Genomic DNA, 16197 nt, shown 5'->3' with positions numbered 1-16197 from the left:
TGTGTAAATACGGTAGTCTGATAAGGCAGCTAGTTGAAAAGATAAAGAAACCTAAGAAGAAGAAGAAGAGTTTGGATTTGATATCCCGCCTTTCACTCCCTTTAAGGAGTCTCAAAGCGGCTAACATTCTCCTTTCCCTTCCTCCCCCACAACAAACACTCTGTGAGGTGAGTGGGGCTGAGAGACTTCAAAGAAGTGTGACTGGCCCAAGGTCAGCCAGCAGCTGCATGTGGAGGAGCGGAGACGCGAACCCGGTTCCCCAGATTACGAGACTACCGCTCTTAACCACTACACCACACTGGCTCTCTCACTAAGGCATATTAATCATAGTAAGCTCACATGAAGCCAGCATAGAGTCCAGAGGTTACCACTAACACATGCTATGAACTATCTCAACGTGGAGCAGAAAGAAGGAAAGCCCCCCCAAAAGCAATTTAAATGTCAATAAGCCCAGGGGCGTAGGAAGGGGGGCGGGGGGTGGTCTACCCCAGGTTCCATCATGGAGGGGGTGACAAATTATCAAGGAACAATTACTGTCCTACTAGGGCAGTTCATAAAAAAAGGTCTTATTTTACTACACTAGGGATTATATAGCCTGCTCCAAAGGTCTTATTTTACTACACTAGGGATTATATAGCTATATATGAAATTTCATACATATCAGTTAATATCTTGACCCTCCACAAAAATAGCTGTTTACTTGGCCGTTTTCCTATGTTGTGAAGGCTGAAATTTCAATTCAGTGGGGCACTTACTGTTCCCAACCCTAACCCTGCGGAAAGCCATCTAATTAGACTTTAATTTGATTTTGACATGTTTTTAGGAGGTAATTTAATTCTAGTTTGATTTTATACCAATGTTATGTATCTGATGTTAGCTGCCCTGAGCCCGACTTCGGCTGGGGAGGGCGGGATATAAATAAAAGTTGTTTATTATTATTATTCCTTTGTAAGAAAATATGAAATAACGTAAAACCATTTTTGCAGGCAAAAAAACAAACAAAAAACAACCAGTGGGGGGGTGACAAGAAATTTTCCACACCGGGTACAACTTGACCTTCCTATGCCTCTGAATTAGCCATTACTAAGGAGGAATCCGAGAGGGAAGAATAGATTGCCTTTCTCTCTGTCACCCCCAACTGGGTCATGTAACTTATTGCAAGTGTTGTAGCTTTAATCCCAACACCTTTGAAGTTACAGGCATAGATACACCTTAGAGGTATCTACACCTCTAAGCTTTCGTGCTTCTGATGAAGTGGACTCAGCCCCAAAGGTTCCAGCGTGAACTTGTCTTTCAGCCTAACCACCTCGTGAGATTGTTCCAAGGATGAAATTAGGTGTGCCCAAGTCATATTCTTGCAGTCTAACTACCTCACAGGGTTGTAAAGAGGATAAAAAAAACAGGTAATCCCCACGGGTGCTATCCTAACCTTTTTGGAGAAAAGGCAGGATACAACGTGAGAAGTACCAATGAGTAATATGGTGCTTCCAAGTTTAAAAACACTAGCAGCACAAGATGTTTCTGTGAGTCTTACAAACATTTAACAAAGAAAGAAAAAAGAGAAGGCTAGTGGTTTCCCCACCACCACCTTTAAATAATACAGCTTGGTTCTTTCTGAATTTCTAGGACTATTCTGTAACCGGACATGGGATGGATGGCTTTGCTGGGATGACACACCTGCTGGAGAATTTGCTGATCAAAATTGCCCTGATTATTTCCCAGACTTTGATCCAACTGGTAGAGTGTCTACTTTTATCTTCATTGAAAATGTTTAGCGTTTGAAAGTGAAAGGGGAATGCTATCCAAAATAATGGTGGTGTTATAACTTTTTAAAATGGACTGTGATACAGACGTACCTTGGATCTCGAATCAGCTCCCAAACATTTCAAACCCGGAAGTGAGTATTCCGGTTTTTGAACGTTCTTTCGCAAGCTGAATGACTGACAGGGCTTTCGTGGCTTCCTTCCTGCAGCCAATCAGAAGCCATGCTTTGGTTTTCGAATGTTTTGGAAATCAAACGGACTTCCGGAATGGATTCTGTTCGACTTCCAAGCTATGACTGTAATTTTCATATATTCATAGCTTTCCTGAGATGCCTGCCTACCAACTTGGTGCCTGGGCAAATTCCTTTGCTTTATAGTATATTGTCTGACTTGTCCATGCCTTCCCTTGAAACCAGCATAATGGAAGTGGCACTGTTTGTTTTTATATGCTGGCCTGCTTTTTATAATCATTACATTTTTAGGCGTAGTGATCTGAACAGCAGCTGCTAAAGAGCTGGTTCATTTTGGTAAAATGCATGTCGTTCTTCCCAGGGTCTCTCTCCTATATTTTATAGTCCAAGACAGATTTTTAAAAAGTTCTTGGAAGAACAGAAGCAAAAAAGAAAAAGAAAACCACTTTATTAAGTCACAGATGTCTATTTCCCCATATTGTTCTGTTAGTCTTTCATTGAAGACTATGATTACATAGATTCTGGAACCTTTGAAAAACGTTGGTGTGGACAGATGGATGCGTGTAAAAAAAAAGGTGAGAGTATGGAGTAGTGGTTAGAGTGTTAGGCTAGGATCTGTGAGACCAGGGTTCAAATCCCTGCTGAGGCATCAAATTCACTGGGCGACTTTAGGCTAGTCACAGTCTCTTAGCCCTAACCAACCTCACTGGGTTGTTCTGGGGATATAATGGGAAGAGAAACATGTATGCCACCCTGCGCTCCTTGAACAAAGATGGACTACAAAAGTAATAAATAAATACATAGTGGTCAGTCAGATGTGCCAATCTGAAATTAGCATTGCAAGGGGAAAGTCTGTATGGTTTTTCAGTGTTGCTACTGGGTTGTTCTGTCTGGGGCCTCACATTCAGTGGGTGATACACCAGCATACTTGCGTGGGAACGTCTATACCTCCACTGACGTAGCCTGAAACGCAAGCTGGGGGAGAGCAGGAATACTATGAGCAAAAACACATGAAATCAATGATTTTGATTATTAGCAGTTCTGTAGAGCTGGACAGCAAATATGGTACCTTCTAGACCAGGGGTGTCAAACTCAAATTCATCGGGGGCCGCATCAGCAGCCGGCGGCGGCTACACGGGCCACATGACGAGGTCTGGCGGGCCGAATTCGGCCCGCGGACCTTGTGTTTGACACCCGTGTTCTAGACGATTGACCATGTTGGCTGGGGTTGATGGGAGTTGGAGTCCTAAAACATCTGGATGGCACCACAGTGGCTACCCCTAAAGTAGGGAATTTGTAACAGTTTCAACTTGTCATGCAGAAACTGAACCAAACCCCTCCCCCCAAAAGACAACCATTGCAGATCCAACGAAAATCTTATCGTGTGTGTGTGTGTGTGTGTGTGTGTGTGTGTGTGTGTGTGAGAGAGAGAGAGAGAGAGAGAGAGAGAGAGAGAGAGAGAGAGAGATGGATGAGAAATTTGATTCAGTTTTGTATTTCAATCTGAACTTACCAAATTTGCATTTTTTAAAAAAATTGAGCAAACCAAAACACAGCTATTCTTTGAAATTCTCACTCATCCAAATCTTACAGCGGCGCAAAAGTACAGTGGACCCTCTGGATACGAATGTAATTCATTCCGGGGGTCCATATGCACCCTGAAAAATCCGTAAGCAGCTTCTGTCCACGTGCATGGAGCGATAGAGTGCTTCTGTGCATGCGTGCGCGGCGAAACCCGGAAGAATACACTTCCGGGTTTGCCGCATTCACAACCTGAAAGTTACGTTACCTGAAAGTAACGTAACCCGAGGGTCCACTGTATACAAAAATGCATGTACTGTGGTAAGCTATGCATACAAGAATGTGTATATTAGTGAAAATAACATTCAAGGATGTATTATGTATGGGGAAATGGTTTTGCAAAAATAAGAATATTAGGGAAAATTGCATATAAAAACGTATATATTAGAACAAATTAGCACTAAAATACTGAAAAGTTTTCATGAGGACTTAAAAAAAGGAAGCTGGTGTAGAAATGTGGAGAACTGAACATAAGGTTGGTAAAATGAGAAATATTCTCCCCATACACACCTGTGGATGAATAGATGATCAATAGATGATAGATAGATAGATAGATAGATAGATAGATAGATAGATAGATAGATAGATAGATAGATGATAGATAGATAGATAGATGATAGATAGATATAGATAGATAGATGATAGATAGATAGATAGATATAGATAGATATAGATAGATAGATAGATAGATAGATGATAGATAGATAGATATAGATAGATAGATAGATAGATAGATAGATAGATAGATAGATAGATAGATATTTGTTTTAGATAATTGTCAGCATTGTTCTTCTTTTTAGTTTAGTAACACTTATTTAGATTCTGGGATCTACATGTATTATGCATTTATCAATTACAAAGCATTTTTCAACGCCTTACACTTTTCCATGCCCATGTGCACACATGTGTTCTCTGTTCCCCTGCATTTTCTCCATTTGGCACTCTTCCCTTCCCTCCCTGGCCTGCTCATTAACTTTTGTTTCAAATGGAGAGGCTTCTCTGCAGGTCAGTTTATCAGGTTTCACAGGCACAGATCACAGTTGTTGGGCAAGTTAGCGTATAGCTAGAAATGGACTTCACAGGTGACTGATCTTCACTGGAAGATTTAATCAAAAGTGGGTGAATTGGGGAGACTTGAAGTTGACGGCAAGCCAGTCCTTGCTGATGGAGGTGGTCATCGCTTGATGGTGCAGGTTTCACTGTACCGAAGAAATGTGTTAGGTACGGATGCACAGGTCTTCAACTCCAATTTGTTCGTGCTCTGGGGAAAAAATCATAGATTTCAGGACGTGTGTTTCTATGGTTTCCTGCTTTTCATAACTAAAAACTTTTCAGGCCATTCTTCATCATAGCTTGGATGTGCTGTGTGTTAAATTTGTGAGATCTAGGGGCATTTTCACAGAGAAACACACCCACCCCAGATCAGCATTGTATAGATCTGCATTGACTAATTATAGTCAAAGTGGTGCCCCTACCAATTAGTGTAGACAATACTGAGTCAGGTGGACCAGTGGCAGCTTCCTGTGGTCCCATATCTTCGTTTTTCTGGCAAGACTCACATCCACCTTGGTTGTTATGAAATTAATGATGGTGTGAGGTTTTTCCTTTTTTTTTGTCTGTGTTATAGACATTCTGTATTTCAGTTGTACCTTGGTTGTCAAACTCCTTGATGTTTCGGCTCCCGAACGGTCAAAACCAGGAAGTGAGTGTTCCGGTTTTCGAACATTTTTTGGGAAGCTGAACATCTGATGTGGCTTCTGCTATTGTTTCCAGTGCACCTGCGCAATCGGAGGCCAATCGGAAGCCGCGCCTTGGTTTCCTAATGTTTTGGAAGTCAAACAGACTTCCGGAACACATTCCGTTTGAAAACCAAGGTACGACTGTACTTGAAATATTCTCTTCCACATGTACTCTCTCTTCAAATATTTTATTATGGAACATAACTAAACATCAAGATACTCTAGGACTATCCTTTCAGAAGGGAGAACAGCATGCAGATATGCTACAGCCTGTCACAAGGGTGATATTCCTAGGGCACAAGAAAGAGTAATGCAATACAGCATTATTTCTTCATTTAATTTGTTAGTTGGTTTATCTTGCCCAGGGCAACCCAAAGTGACTTACAACCAAACAACCAGACCCACAAAGATACATTAAATTCAAGAGGAAAGAGAAGTACACCCACTTCTAAAAGGCCACAGATAGTTAAAGAAGGTTTTTGCCAGGCACCTAAAGCTATGTAGTGAAGTATTTCAGTCCTGAGCAGTTTGAGGCTTTATAGGTCAAAACCAGCACTTTGACTTGGGCCCAGAAACTAATTGGCATCTAGTGTGGTCAGGCCAGGATTGGTGTCACATGCTCAAACCGTCTTGTGCCGGTGAGCAACCTGGCCACTGAATTCTGCACCAACTGAAGTTTCCAAGCAGTCTTCAGAGGCAGGCCCACATGCACGCAGTCATTCCTTCATATTTAGAACCTGCCCCCACATCTTAGCTACTTTTACATTTATGGTTGCTTAGCCTATCATGAAAATGTAACTAAAGATCAAGCAAAGAGTTAAAGTCAAAACCCCAAATCTATGCAGGAAAATCAGTGTTGTCCAATGGCTGAAATTTTAGTGGGGGTGGAAAATGAGGGAGTCCTACTCATCAGTTTATCACCATTCTCAGTCAACACATATACCAGAATCAAGGAAGAAGCACCCAAGGTTTTCCAAACTATTCATTTTTTCCTCGCGTGGGCCTGGTTTGGGGCGATGTTCATCTTGTATTGAACACGCTAGCTAATCTGGTGCCCTCCAGTTGTTGTTCATAGAATCATAGAACTGTAGATTTGCAAGGGACTCCAATGGGTTTCTGGTCCAACCTCCTGAAATGTAGGTATCACAGCTAAAGAATCCCCGTCAGGTGGCCATCCAACCTCTGTTTAAAGACCTGCAGTGATGAAGAGTCTGCCACCTTCCAAGGTAGCTCCTCCCACTGTGGAACATCTTTTACTGTCAGCAACAACTCGTTGACTATGCTGACTGGAGCTGGTGGGAGTAAATAGGTTTGCCTTGACTCAGCTCCCTGTTTTTAACCACTCACTGCCCAGCACATGGGCCATCAAACATAGCAAAACTAAACTGGAGGCATGAAATTAGTCATGCAGTTCTGCAGATTCTCACCCATCCAGTTGTGACCCTAAATGTCTGCCAGGGCTGGGGATGATCAAAACTGGGAATTAACAAATGTCTTAGGTTAGTTCAGATCAGGAGTAGGGAAATTATCTCTCCCTACAACCCCCCAAAGGGACGTGGGTGGCGCTGTGGTCTAAACCACAGAGCCTAGGACTTGCCGATCAGAAGGTCGGCGGTTCGAATCCCCGTGACGGAGTGAGCTCCCGTGGCTCGGTCCCTGTTCCTGCCAACCTAACAGTTCGAAAGCACATCAAAGTGCAAGTAGATATATCCAACGGGAAGGTAAACGGCATTTCCGTGCGCTGCTCTGGTTCACCAGAAGTGGCTTTGTCATGCTAGCCACATGACCCGGAAGCTGTACGCCGGCTCCCTCGGCCAGTAAAGCGAGACGAGTGCCGCAGCCCCAGAGTCGTCCGCGACTGGACCTAACGGTCAGGGGTCCCTTTACTCCCAAAGCAGTCATAGTTCAAGGCTGCAACATCATGCCCTTTATTGCCTAGTCCTGGCATAGACCCACGACCTCCTTTCCCACAGAAGAAACAACAACAATATTAGAAGTAAAGAGTTTAACACAAATGCACATACTGCCCCCACCAGACTTCCTTTCTACACAGTGTATTGGGACAAATCTTCCATACTGAGGCAGTTAAAGTTATCATATAGCTCCTTATTATACTGCTACAGAGCAGAGGGTTGTCAGGAAAAATTTCCTCTGATTGATTATCCTTGCTCATTGCCAGTGAGACAGGCTTGTTGAATAGGGTCTGGGGAAAAGAGATATACTGCTTAGACTTCATAATTACTAGACCAAAGATTTTCTCCCTCCCTCCTCCACCCACCCCCTGGAGTCACAGGCATTTTCAAAGTGGCTGGAGCAATATACCTCTCCAGCCATTGGAAGAGAAAAAATATATGTTGTTAATGTAATGATCCCTTGGATAACAGCGCAAGGACATTTAGGTGAAATGTTGGTACATTCTGTTCTATCACATAGTCACCTTTAATCTCTGTTTAAGACTTCAGATGCTTTCCAGCCCTAGATAGTATCTGGCAACAGATGCGATGGAAGAGATAGGAGGAAAGCAAGTCTAGGATGATCTGCAAGTTAAATTGATAGGCAGCCGAAAGACAATGTTCTTTTCATTTCTTGTGTTTTCCTTGGGCACGTATTCACATTTGAACACTGGATCCGCAGAGCCGTTGTGCTGAAGCTGTAGTTAATCCAAAAGACTTTTCCTTTGGACTGCTTGGAGTGTGCTTATTCCAAGTGTTTCTATATAAAGTTGTGTTCCTGGTCATAGGAAGAGAACACGTCTCCCTCAGTTTTTGGCTCGCTTCTTTCGTTAAAAGCGGAGGATACGGTCATGAAAATGAAATGAAACCAACCTGATTTTTAGATGGATATAAAGGGGGGGGGGAGTGATAGAATCAAACAATTCTACCAAAACTTGAACTGCTCTTAATAGGTTAGTTGGTAAAATAATAATAATAATAATAATAATAATAATAATAATAATAATAATAATAAATAATAGGTTAGTTAGTTGATGTGACTTCTGGATAGTGTTGTGTGTGCTGCTCTAACAATTTCCGTTGACATCAATGTGATCTGTAAAGATGAGCAAAGCTACGTAAATACTTAGACTCATGAAATTATGAGAGTATAAAGAACCCAAAGGTATTTTTAAAAAAGCTATTAAAGTTACACACTTGCACCCCACCCGCACTCATAAATTTCCTAGAAAATAACCCAATGCGTTTCATTTATTTATTCGTTTATTATGCTTGTATCCTCCCTCAACTCCAAGGATCTCCAAGTGGTGTTGATGGTTTTCCTTTCCTATTAAGATTGGTTAAGCTAAGAGAGAGTGACTGGCTCACGGTTACTGAGTAAGCTTAATGTGCCAGTGGCAGCTTGAACCTAGGTCTTCCCAATTCTAGTCTAGCACTATAATCGTTAAGCCATACGTCTTATATTTTCTGCTTGGTTAAGAATACAAGACAGGACACATGGTCATAACACAGATCTCGGCGCTATAAAACCACCAGCAGTTAACGCAGATTATCAACCAAAAAAGCAAATTAAAAAATATTAAATATTAAAATACTATTTAAATGTTATATACCAAAAACTTTTCCAAGAACACTGGCCTACCAGAGCTCTGGGCCTTGTTCTGTGTGCATACGGAACAAAAAAATACTAGACGAATTTATATTCCTGTTCTGCAGATGAATTTCTGTTCTGGGAGTATTTTAATAAATAGTTCCGACTGTTTTAATAAATAGTCCTGGGGAATCAAATGGAGTGGCTTAGTATTCAGGATGCATTCATTGCCTACATTATATGTATTAAACTCAAATGTCAATTGCATGTTATGATTTCTGAGGGAAATCAGGACCCATCTACCTTACAATTTCATACAGTGCTTGTTACTACGGTTATTAAATACTTATTTCTAAGGTTATATTATACTAGTTCCTTTATGCAGAAACAGCCCTTATCTGCTTCAATACCTTTCAATACCCCCTCCCAGCACCGTATTTCCTCACCCACCTCCTCTTAACTCTTTTTAGTTAATATATAGATAGCATTTAACACTTGTAAGACTCAGTTATATAGATAAAGTATCCTCTTTGGCAAGCTGGATAGGGTGCAAGGTAATTGGCACAACTTTTCATATGTGATGGACATGTGAATTAGTGCAACCATTTTGGGAAAGGGTCTTTACAGAAATAAGCAAAATCGGGAACCAAGATGTAATCTATGCCTAGGTTTATTAACAATCTTCAAAGATTCCCAAATTATTGGGAACTTGTCACTTTTCTTTTGGTAGCAGCACAATTACCTTTAGCAAAAAACGAAAGGATTTGATTGCCTATATATCACAAGATGGAAACAGAACGTATGGACAATTGCTTTATCTGAGAAACTAACTAAGAGATTTCATGCCTTGAATGACATATCCAATACGGATGATTTTGTTGAAATATATAAGGTAAAGGTACCCCTGCCTGTACGGGCCAGTCTTGACATACTCTGGGGTTGTGCGCCCATCTCACTCAAGAGGCCGGGGGCCAGCGCTGTCCGCAGACACTTCCAGGTCACGTGGCCAGCATGACAAGCTGCATCTGGCGAGCCAGCGCAGCACACGGAACGCCGTTTACCTTCCCTCTAGTAAGCGGTCCCTATTTATCTACTTGCACCCGGGGGTGCTTTCGAACTGCTAGGTTGGCAGGCGCTGGGACCGAACAACGGGAGCGCACCCCGCCGCGGGGATTCGAACCGCCGACCTTTCGATTGGCAAGCCCTAGGCGCTGAGGCTTTTACCCACAGCGCCACCCGGGTCCCTGATGTTGAAATATGGTACCCCTTTATAAAATACTCAAATAGACATCCTCATGTCTGGCACCCACCAACCTACACATATAGATTTATGGGACATATTGACACATTAGTCTTCTGTTTTGAGGTGGGGGGAGGTGGGAAGGGGCTAAATCAATTGTATAGTTAATGCTTATCTTTTTCTTGAAAATTAATACACTATTTATAAAATACAAAATCGAAGAAAAGGAATAAATAGATCGGCTTTATTTTAAATAAGACCTAAAATTATTGAAATGTGCCAGATCTAGCATGGTTTGGTATCTGGGCGTAGGGTTCTGGTATGAATTACTACAAACTCTTGCCTTTTTAATTCACAGAAACAGCAACAAAATACTGTGACAAGACTGGGACCTGGTTCCGGCATCCTGAAAGTAATCGTACCTGGTCCAACTACACACGGTGCAATTCCTTCACAAATGAAAAGCGTAAGGTAGGCTTCTAAAGTTTGATGCAACGGCTGCCACTATCCAAATTTGACTCCTACACATTTGCTGCCTACAATTTAGGATGCAATATAAAATAGTGCTAGCCCCTTCCCTATGTTTCAGATGACATAGGCCTCAGGGACACATTCTGCGCACTAGGTAGCTATTGTTTAAAATTAAAGTGGGTACTTAATTGTAGATGCCAATGGCAAATCCCTGTAGTATCTAGGCAAAGAGAGTCTTGAGCAAGCCCACTCATGCCGCACATTTTCCTGCAAATTTTCTTGCAACATACAGGTCCATGCTGCCATTTTGCAACTGAAGATCAAATTGCTTATCTGGTGTATTTCAGCGGCTGAGTAGACCAGTTGAGCAGGTAACCCATAACAGGGGCCCACTGTGCCTCTTGCCATTGGCAGCTCCCTGGATCACCTGCTGATTAATCCAGCCCTGCTGATGACATCATTGTAGTTATTATAAGGTATGAAAAAGCTGGCAATGGCAGTAGATAGAGCAGAATTTTGCCAAAGGGCTACACGCTTCTACCATTGAGCACCACTTCATGTGGGAGGAAGCACTAAGGCAATCAGCATGTGCTAGACAAGTCTACCTGCTCAGTAGCCATGTATCTACATAGCACTGTGTGTTAGGGTAGCAGCTCCAGGATCTCTGCCACCACCTAGTGCCAGCCTCCAGAATGGCACTCGGCAGTTGAAGCTTGTTGCCCATCACTGGATAGGGAATAACCCTTCCCCCCCCCACCCCTTTTTCCCATTCTGTAAACTTGTAGGCTGCCATTGGTTAGAAGACTTTGTTTGTGACATTTACACCCAGCTGTGGCCTAATACTCAGCACATAATTCTGTGGAAAAGTCTAATTAGATTGATAAATATGGCTTTTAATATTCTAATGAAATCTGTGTCCCTTTGTAAGAAGTAATGATATTCTATTCTCGGCGAGAACTCTGGCAATCATTTATCCTAAATGCAGAGACAAATAAAATAGAAATGATGTGCAGTAGAGCATCAAAATAGTCCAGGCATCTGAAACCAACTGCAATTTATTGGGGGGGGGGGGGGAGAGAAAGAAAGAGAGTGATCCCTTTGTAGAAAAAGAATTTCTGTTTCCGCTGTGGTTTTTAATTATTTTGTTTCAATGAGAGTGGCTGAAACAAATTCTTCCAGCTTCAACGTGGTTATATGAAGAATGACTAGAGTCCTAGTAGTTGTCAGGCATCTCTTCCCCACCCCACCCCACCTGCCCCCAAAGTACCTTGAGTGAAGCAGGAAGCATTTACCTCGGTTCACTTGGCTTCATGATGAGCCACATCATCCTTCAAAAGCGTACCGTGCTTATAGCTATCAGTACCATACTATAGGGGTTTGTTTTAGTAATATAAAGTTTGTATGTTTTGATCCATTTCCTTCCAAAATGTTATAGAATTCTATGACAATTCATGATGGGATAAGGCTCAGAAATGATTATGAAGGGGCGTGTTCTTCCTGACCCATGACTACATAATGGTCTTATAGCTCTTTAACTAAATCTATGTACATTTAAATCTTCAACACATGGAGGGATGTCAACTTTAGCATTTTTCAAACGAGAATATATATATATCTAATATCTATGTCTCAAAAGGATGTCTAAGCAAACAAAAATATTGCCATTTGTTGCTTCTCTTTAAATTTCAGATGGTATTCATCCTTTACTATATGACTATAGTAGGACACGCTTTGTCTATAACCTCCCTGTTGATTTCCTTGGGAATATTCTTCCATTTCAAGTAAGTATTCTTTTCTTTCTTTTCTTCAATGACAGCAACCAGTCATCCTCAGTTCCATGCAATGCAACAATTCGCTCATCAGCCTACAGTGACTAGAAATAACCTTATTCAAATTCCATTTTGTTCCATCTCACTGAAGGTACAGCACCATGCCTACCTGAAATTATGCAAAAAAATTCAAAACAGACAAATTCTGATGAGCTATTCTGTGTAACTGAAGATTGCCTACTGCTTTCCTTACCAAAGTAGATCTACAGCGCCACCCTGTGCATGTTTACTTGGAAGTAAATCCCACTGTATTCTGTAGGACTTCCTTCCAGGTTACATATGTCTAGCTCAAATAAATTATCTTACCTGTTGTAAATTGCACAAGCAGAATGGGGACACAATGAACCTAGAACTTGCATTCTCCCCTCTCCCCACACCTCCTTCTCCTGCAAGTCTGGTAGGAGGACTTTGACAGTGTTTCTTTTCAGTTTCTCTGAATCTCAGCTTGCCATGCTGCCTAGATGAGGAATCGTGTTTTATTCCTAACAATGATTAGTTTCAAAATAATCCATTCTGAAATAATTTGTTATGAAGCTTACTGGTTTGGAATGAATTGCGATTCCTTGTTCCAACAGACACAACAAGCCAAGATTCAAGGAAACTGAAATTAAACGCTGCCAAAATCCTCCTCCCAGCTGCAAAAGAGGAAGAGAGGGGAGAGTACATGAGCCCAAAAGTCTCAGTTCTGTTTCACTAAACCATGGTTTTGTGTGACGTACAGATGCCATTCCATTCATGCACAACATGGAATGCAGTTATAGTGCTTCAGTTTATTATTCTTAAATAATTCTCTCCTGCTCCAAATGAGGACTAAATAAAAATGTCTCCTCCAAATTCACTAGCCTATTTGCAGGTGTCTAATTTGTGTGGAGCATTTCAGTGATTTGAGGTGGGGAAAATTCACTGCAGTGTTCAGGGGCTACTCACCCATGGTTGCAGGCATGGTGTTTTCTTCTTAATGTTTTCTTCTTCAACAACAACAACAACAATATTCTTTTACTGCCTCCACAAACAGCATACAGTCCTAAACATGGGACTTAATTTGATCACTGGGCTAAAAGGTGGTTCACTGCTTGTCTGCTGAGTTTGCTCCTCTGATGAAAATTGCTTCATAGTTTGTGAGAATAATAGTCTGGATATTTGTACGTTCCAGACTTGCCTCTGTCCCTCCACCTTCTGGTAAGCAACTGCAGTTCACCTGCTCAGAAGCTAGTGTTACATTTCCTCCCACCTAGTGAGCCACTTCTGGTATATTCCTGTTCATGCTTTCTGCAGTCATTACAGAAACAGAAATGAATGGCCTGAGCATGAATAAGAAAGGACATGGGTATCTGCCCCAATAGTCTATTTACAGAAATAGGAAGCAGGGGATAGAATTAAATGGTCATAATGGAAGGAAGTCAGCAGCTTCTATTTAGTGTACTGAATGATCTGCAATCAGGATTGAGCAGTGAGTTGCTAAGTTGGGTGGACAGGGTGGGTACCCTAAATTATTTAGGCTAGCAACTTCCAATGCAGGTTGTAAAGAACTTCAGAAGGAACTCTTCACGCTGGGATGAATGGGCAACAAAATAGCAGATGAAATTCAATGTAAGCAATTCTATCACTTTGTCCACATTCTAGTATACATGTAGGAGCTTTTTTTGGTTGTTCTACTATCCCAACTACTGATGGCCAGTTCAAACATACAATAGCACTGCTGTTCTCTGTGTCAATGAGTCTAGTGATTTAATGACACAATAATTTGTGATTAGTTCAAGTAAAATTTTGGCTTTGGAGTGTGGAAATCTTGAAAAATAGGTCACTTCCTTGATTATGTTGGCCACAACCAAGCAGGAAATAAGTCTCTCATTCTTGTGGGATCCAAGAAGGAATAAAAACCATGCAGAATATGAATACAAATCTCCCTGACATCCAGGGAAATTCCAAGTTAAAATTCCTTGCTTAGTTGATTACCCATTCCTACGGCATTATGTAATTTCCATCTAAGTGTTCTGAAGAACATCTCCTCATTTGCTGTTTGCAATTTGTATGTACACAAAAATGTCACTTAGTATCAGGGCACCTTTCTGCCTGTAGTGTACAGTTTCAGCCTATAGGGCTCAGACAGAAAGCAGGTTTGAGAGGTCCTTTTAAGTGTGATTTGGAAAGCATGCATCTTTAAGCAAAAGGTTTGGCTCCCATGGGTTCATTGCCAGCCATGAGTTTCCAACTGCCTGTTGCCAGATTGCATTCTTCAGAAAAAAACATGTGCTTGTTAAAAAGTGACATAAGAATCAAAACACTAATTTACAATTTGTGGTGCGTATCTTTCAGGAGCCTCAGCTGTCAGAGGATAACACTGCACAAGAATTTGTTTCTTTCTTACGTTCTTAACTCTGTGTTTACACTCGCCCACCTCATTGCAGTAGTGTCTGATCGAAACCTGGTAAAAAAGGATCCAGTAAGTATTCTTTCCTTTACATTGCTAGGTGGAGAATATGTTACAAACAGGAGGGTTTTGAACTCTTGGGTCTGAAAGCTAAGAGGACAAATGTCTTGCCATCACAAAATCTTCCTTTAAAGTAAGATCCTATTGTTCAGGGGGAAATTTCATGTTGCAAAGAATGTTGGGCTGATCCACAAAACAGCCTTGTATCAAATTTATCCAATTCCATAACTCCTCACAGACCCCTAATGTCACTGTAACACCCCTTATGGAGTACATTTTCCTTAGGATGTGCCCCATGTTGTTGATTGGTGGTGAAATGTATAGGATATGGGTGAGAGGCTGATTGCTGTGGTGCTGGCCCATATTCTTAATTGTCTTGCAAAAAGAGCCACATAAGGTCATGGTCATCTGCAGGAATTTTAGTGGTTCAGAAAGGAGAAAGAACACCTTCAATACAACCTGATCCAATGCCTATCTACTTCCACTTAAGTCCCACTCAGTTCAACGCAGCTTACTCCTAGGTAACTGTGCATAGGATTGCAGCCTTAGGCTACAATCCTGTCCATCGGACTTCTGAGTAGATATGTGGTACCACTATCTATGCCACATATGCCTGCTATTATGGCAGTTTGCTACTTAGTGCTCTACGCAGTCAGTTCCCTTTGCCTCTTGACACATTCCTTTATAGGATAAAGCTGTTAGGTGTCTCATTTTTCCTAAGCCTTTAGTTTAAGCCAACAAATGTTTGTACATCTTTGTTAATGCACAGGCCAGTAATTCATATTACATTTACTAGAGGTCCATTTGTATCTCTGCGTGTATTAAGCTACAGAAAATGTTATGTTTTAGGAGACATTTTCCTCCATTGAGAATTCTCTAAAAGTAGCTTGCATTTGTTCCTAGTACCATGTTTCCACTTTTATGCAAATAGTTGGATCAAAGTACTTTTGATATCTGAAGATAAATACGCAAGGTAAAATTGAAGATATTCAAGGTGAATTGTTGGTTTCATTGTGAGAACCTTTTGTAAATTGCTTGAGGAGCCTCTTGGGGCTGCAAAGTGGGGTGTAAATATTCTAAATAAAGAGAATAATGTCAGGCTTCTGGCAGTAAATGGCACTTTAGGAAGGCAATTATTTCTGGATATATGTAAAAAAAAAAAAATCTAAAAGACCTTCTCCAGATGACCTATTTATTAGCATTCATCCTGATTTACTTGCATAGAGTTTACACAGCAGTTAGTTTGCTTCCAATATTTATTGAGCATTCACCTTCATTTGCTTTTGGGGTGTTTCTACATCTTCCTATCAATCCCTGGCATCTCCAGTTAAAAAGATCAGGTAGTGCGGTGAGGTGGATCGCTTTGCCCTGAGAACCAGCCAGTGGGCCAGATCTTTAACTCTCCCACC

General features: G+C 41.3%; 1 protein-coding gene across 2 annotated transcripts in view; it reads left to right on the top strand.

Annotated features, from left to right (window-relative positions):
- CALCR (calcitonin receptor) overlaps positions 1 to 16197 on the top strand; it is a 160436-nt gene that overhangs the window by 102987 nt on the left and 41252 nt on the right. For both annotated transcript variants that reach the window (XM_028750736.2, XM_028750737.2), the window contains exons 4-7: positions 1627 to 1737; positions 10416 to 10528; positions 12218 to 12309; positions 14674 to 14800. In XM_028750736.2, coding sequence (XP_028606569.1) covers positions 1627 to 1737; positions 10416 to 10528; positions 12218 to 12309; positions 14674 to 14800 — 443 coding nt within the window. The remainder of the gene's footprint in view (positions 1 to 1626; positions 1738 to 10415; positions 10529 to 12217; positions 12310 to 14673; positions 14801 to 16197) is intronic.

This window comes from Podarcis muralis, chromosome 12 (genome assembly GCF_964188315.1).
Source record: "Podarcis muralis chromosome 12, rPodMur119.hap1.1, whole genome shotgun sequence".
NCBI classification, from domain to species: Eukaryota; Metazoa; Chordata; class Lepidosauria; order Squamata; family Lacertidae; genus Podarcis; species Podarcis muralis.
This window is presented reverse-complemented; position numbering and strand designations above follow the sequence as displayed.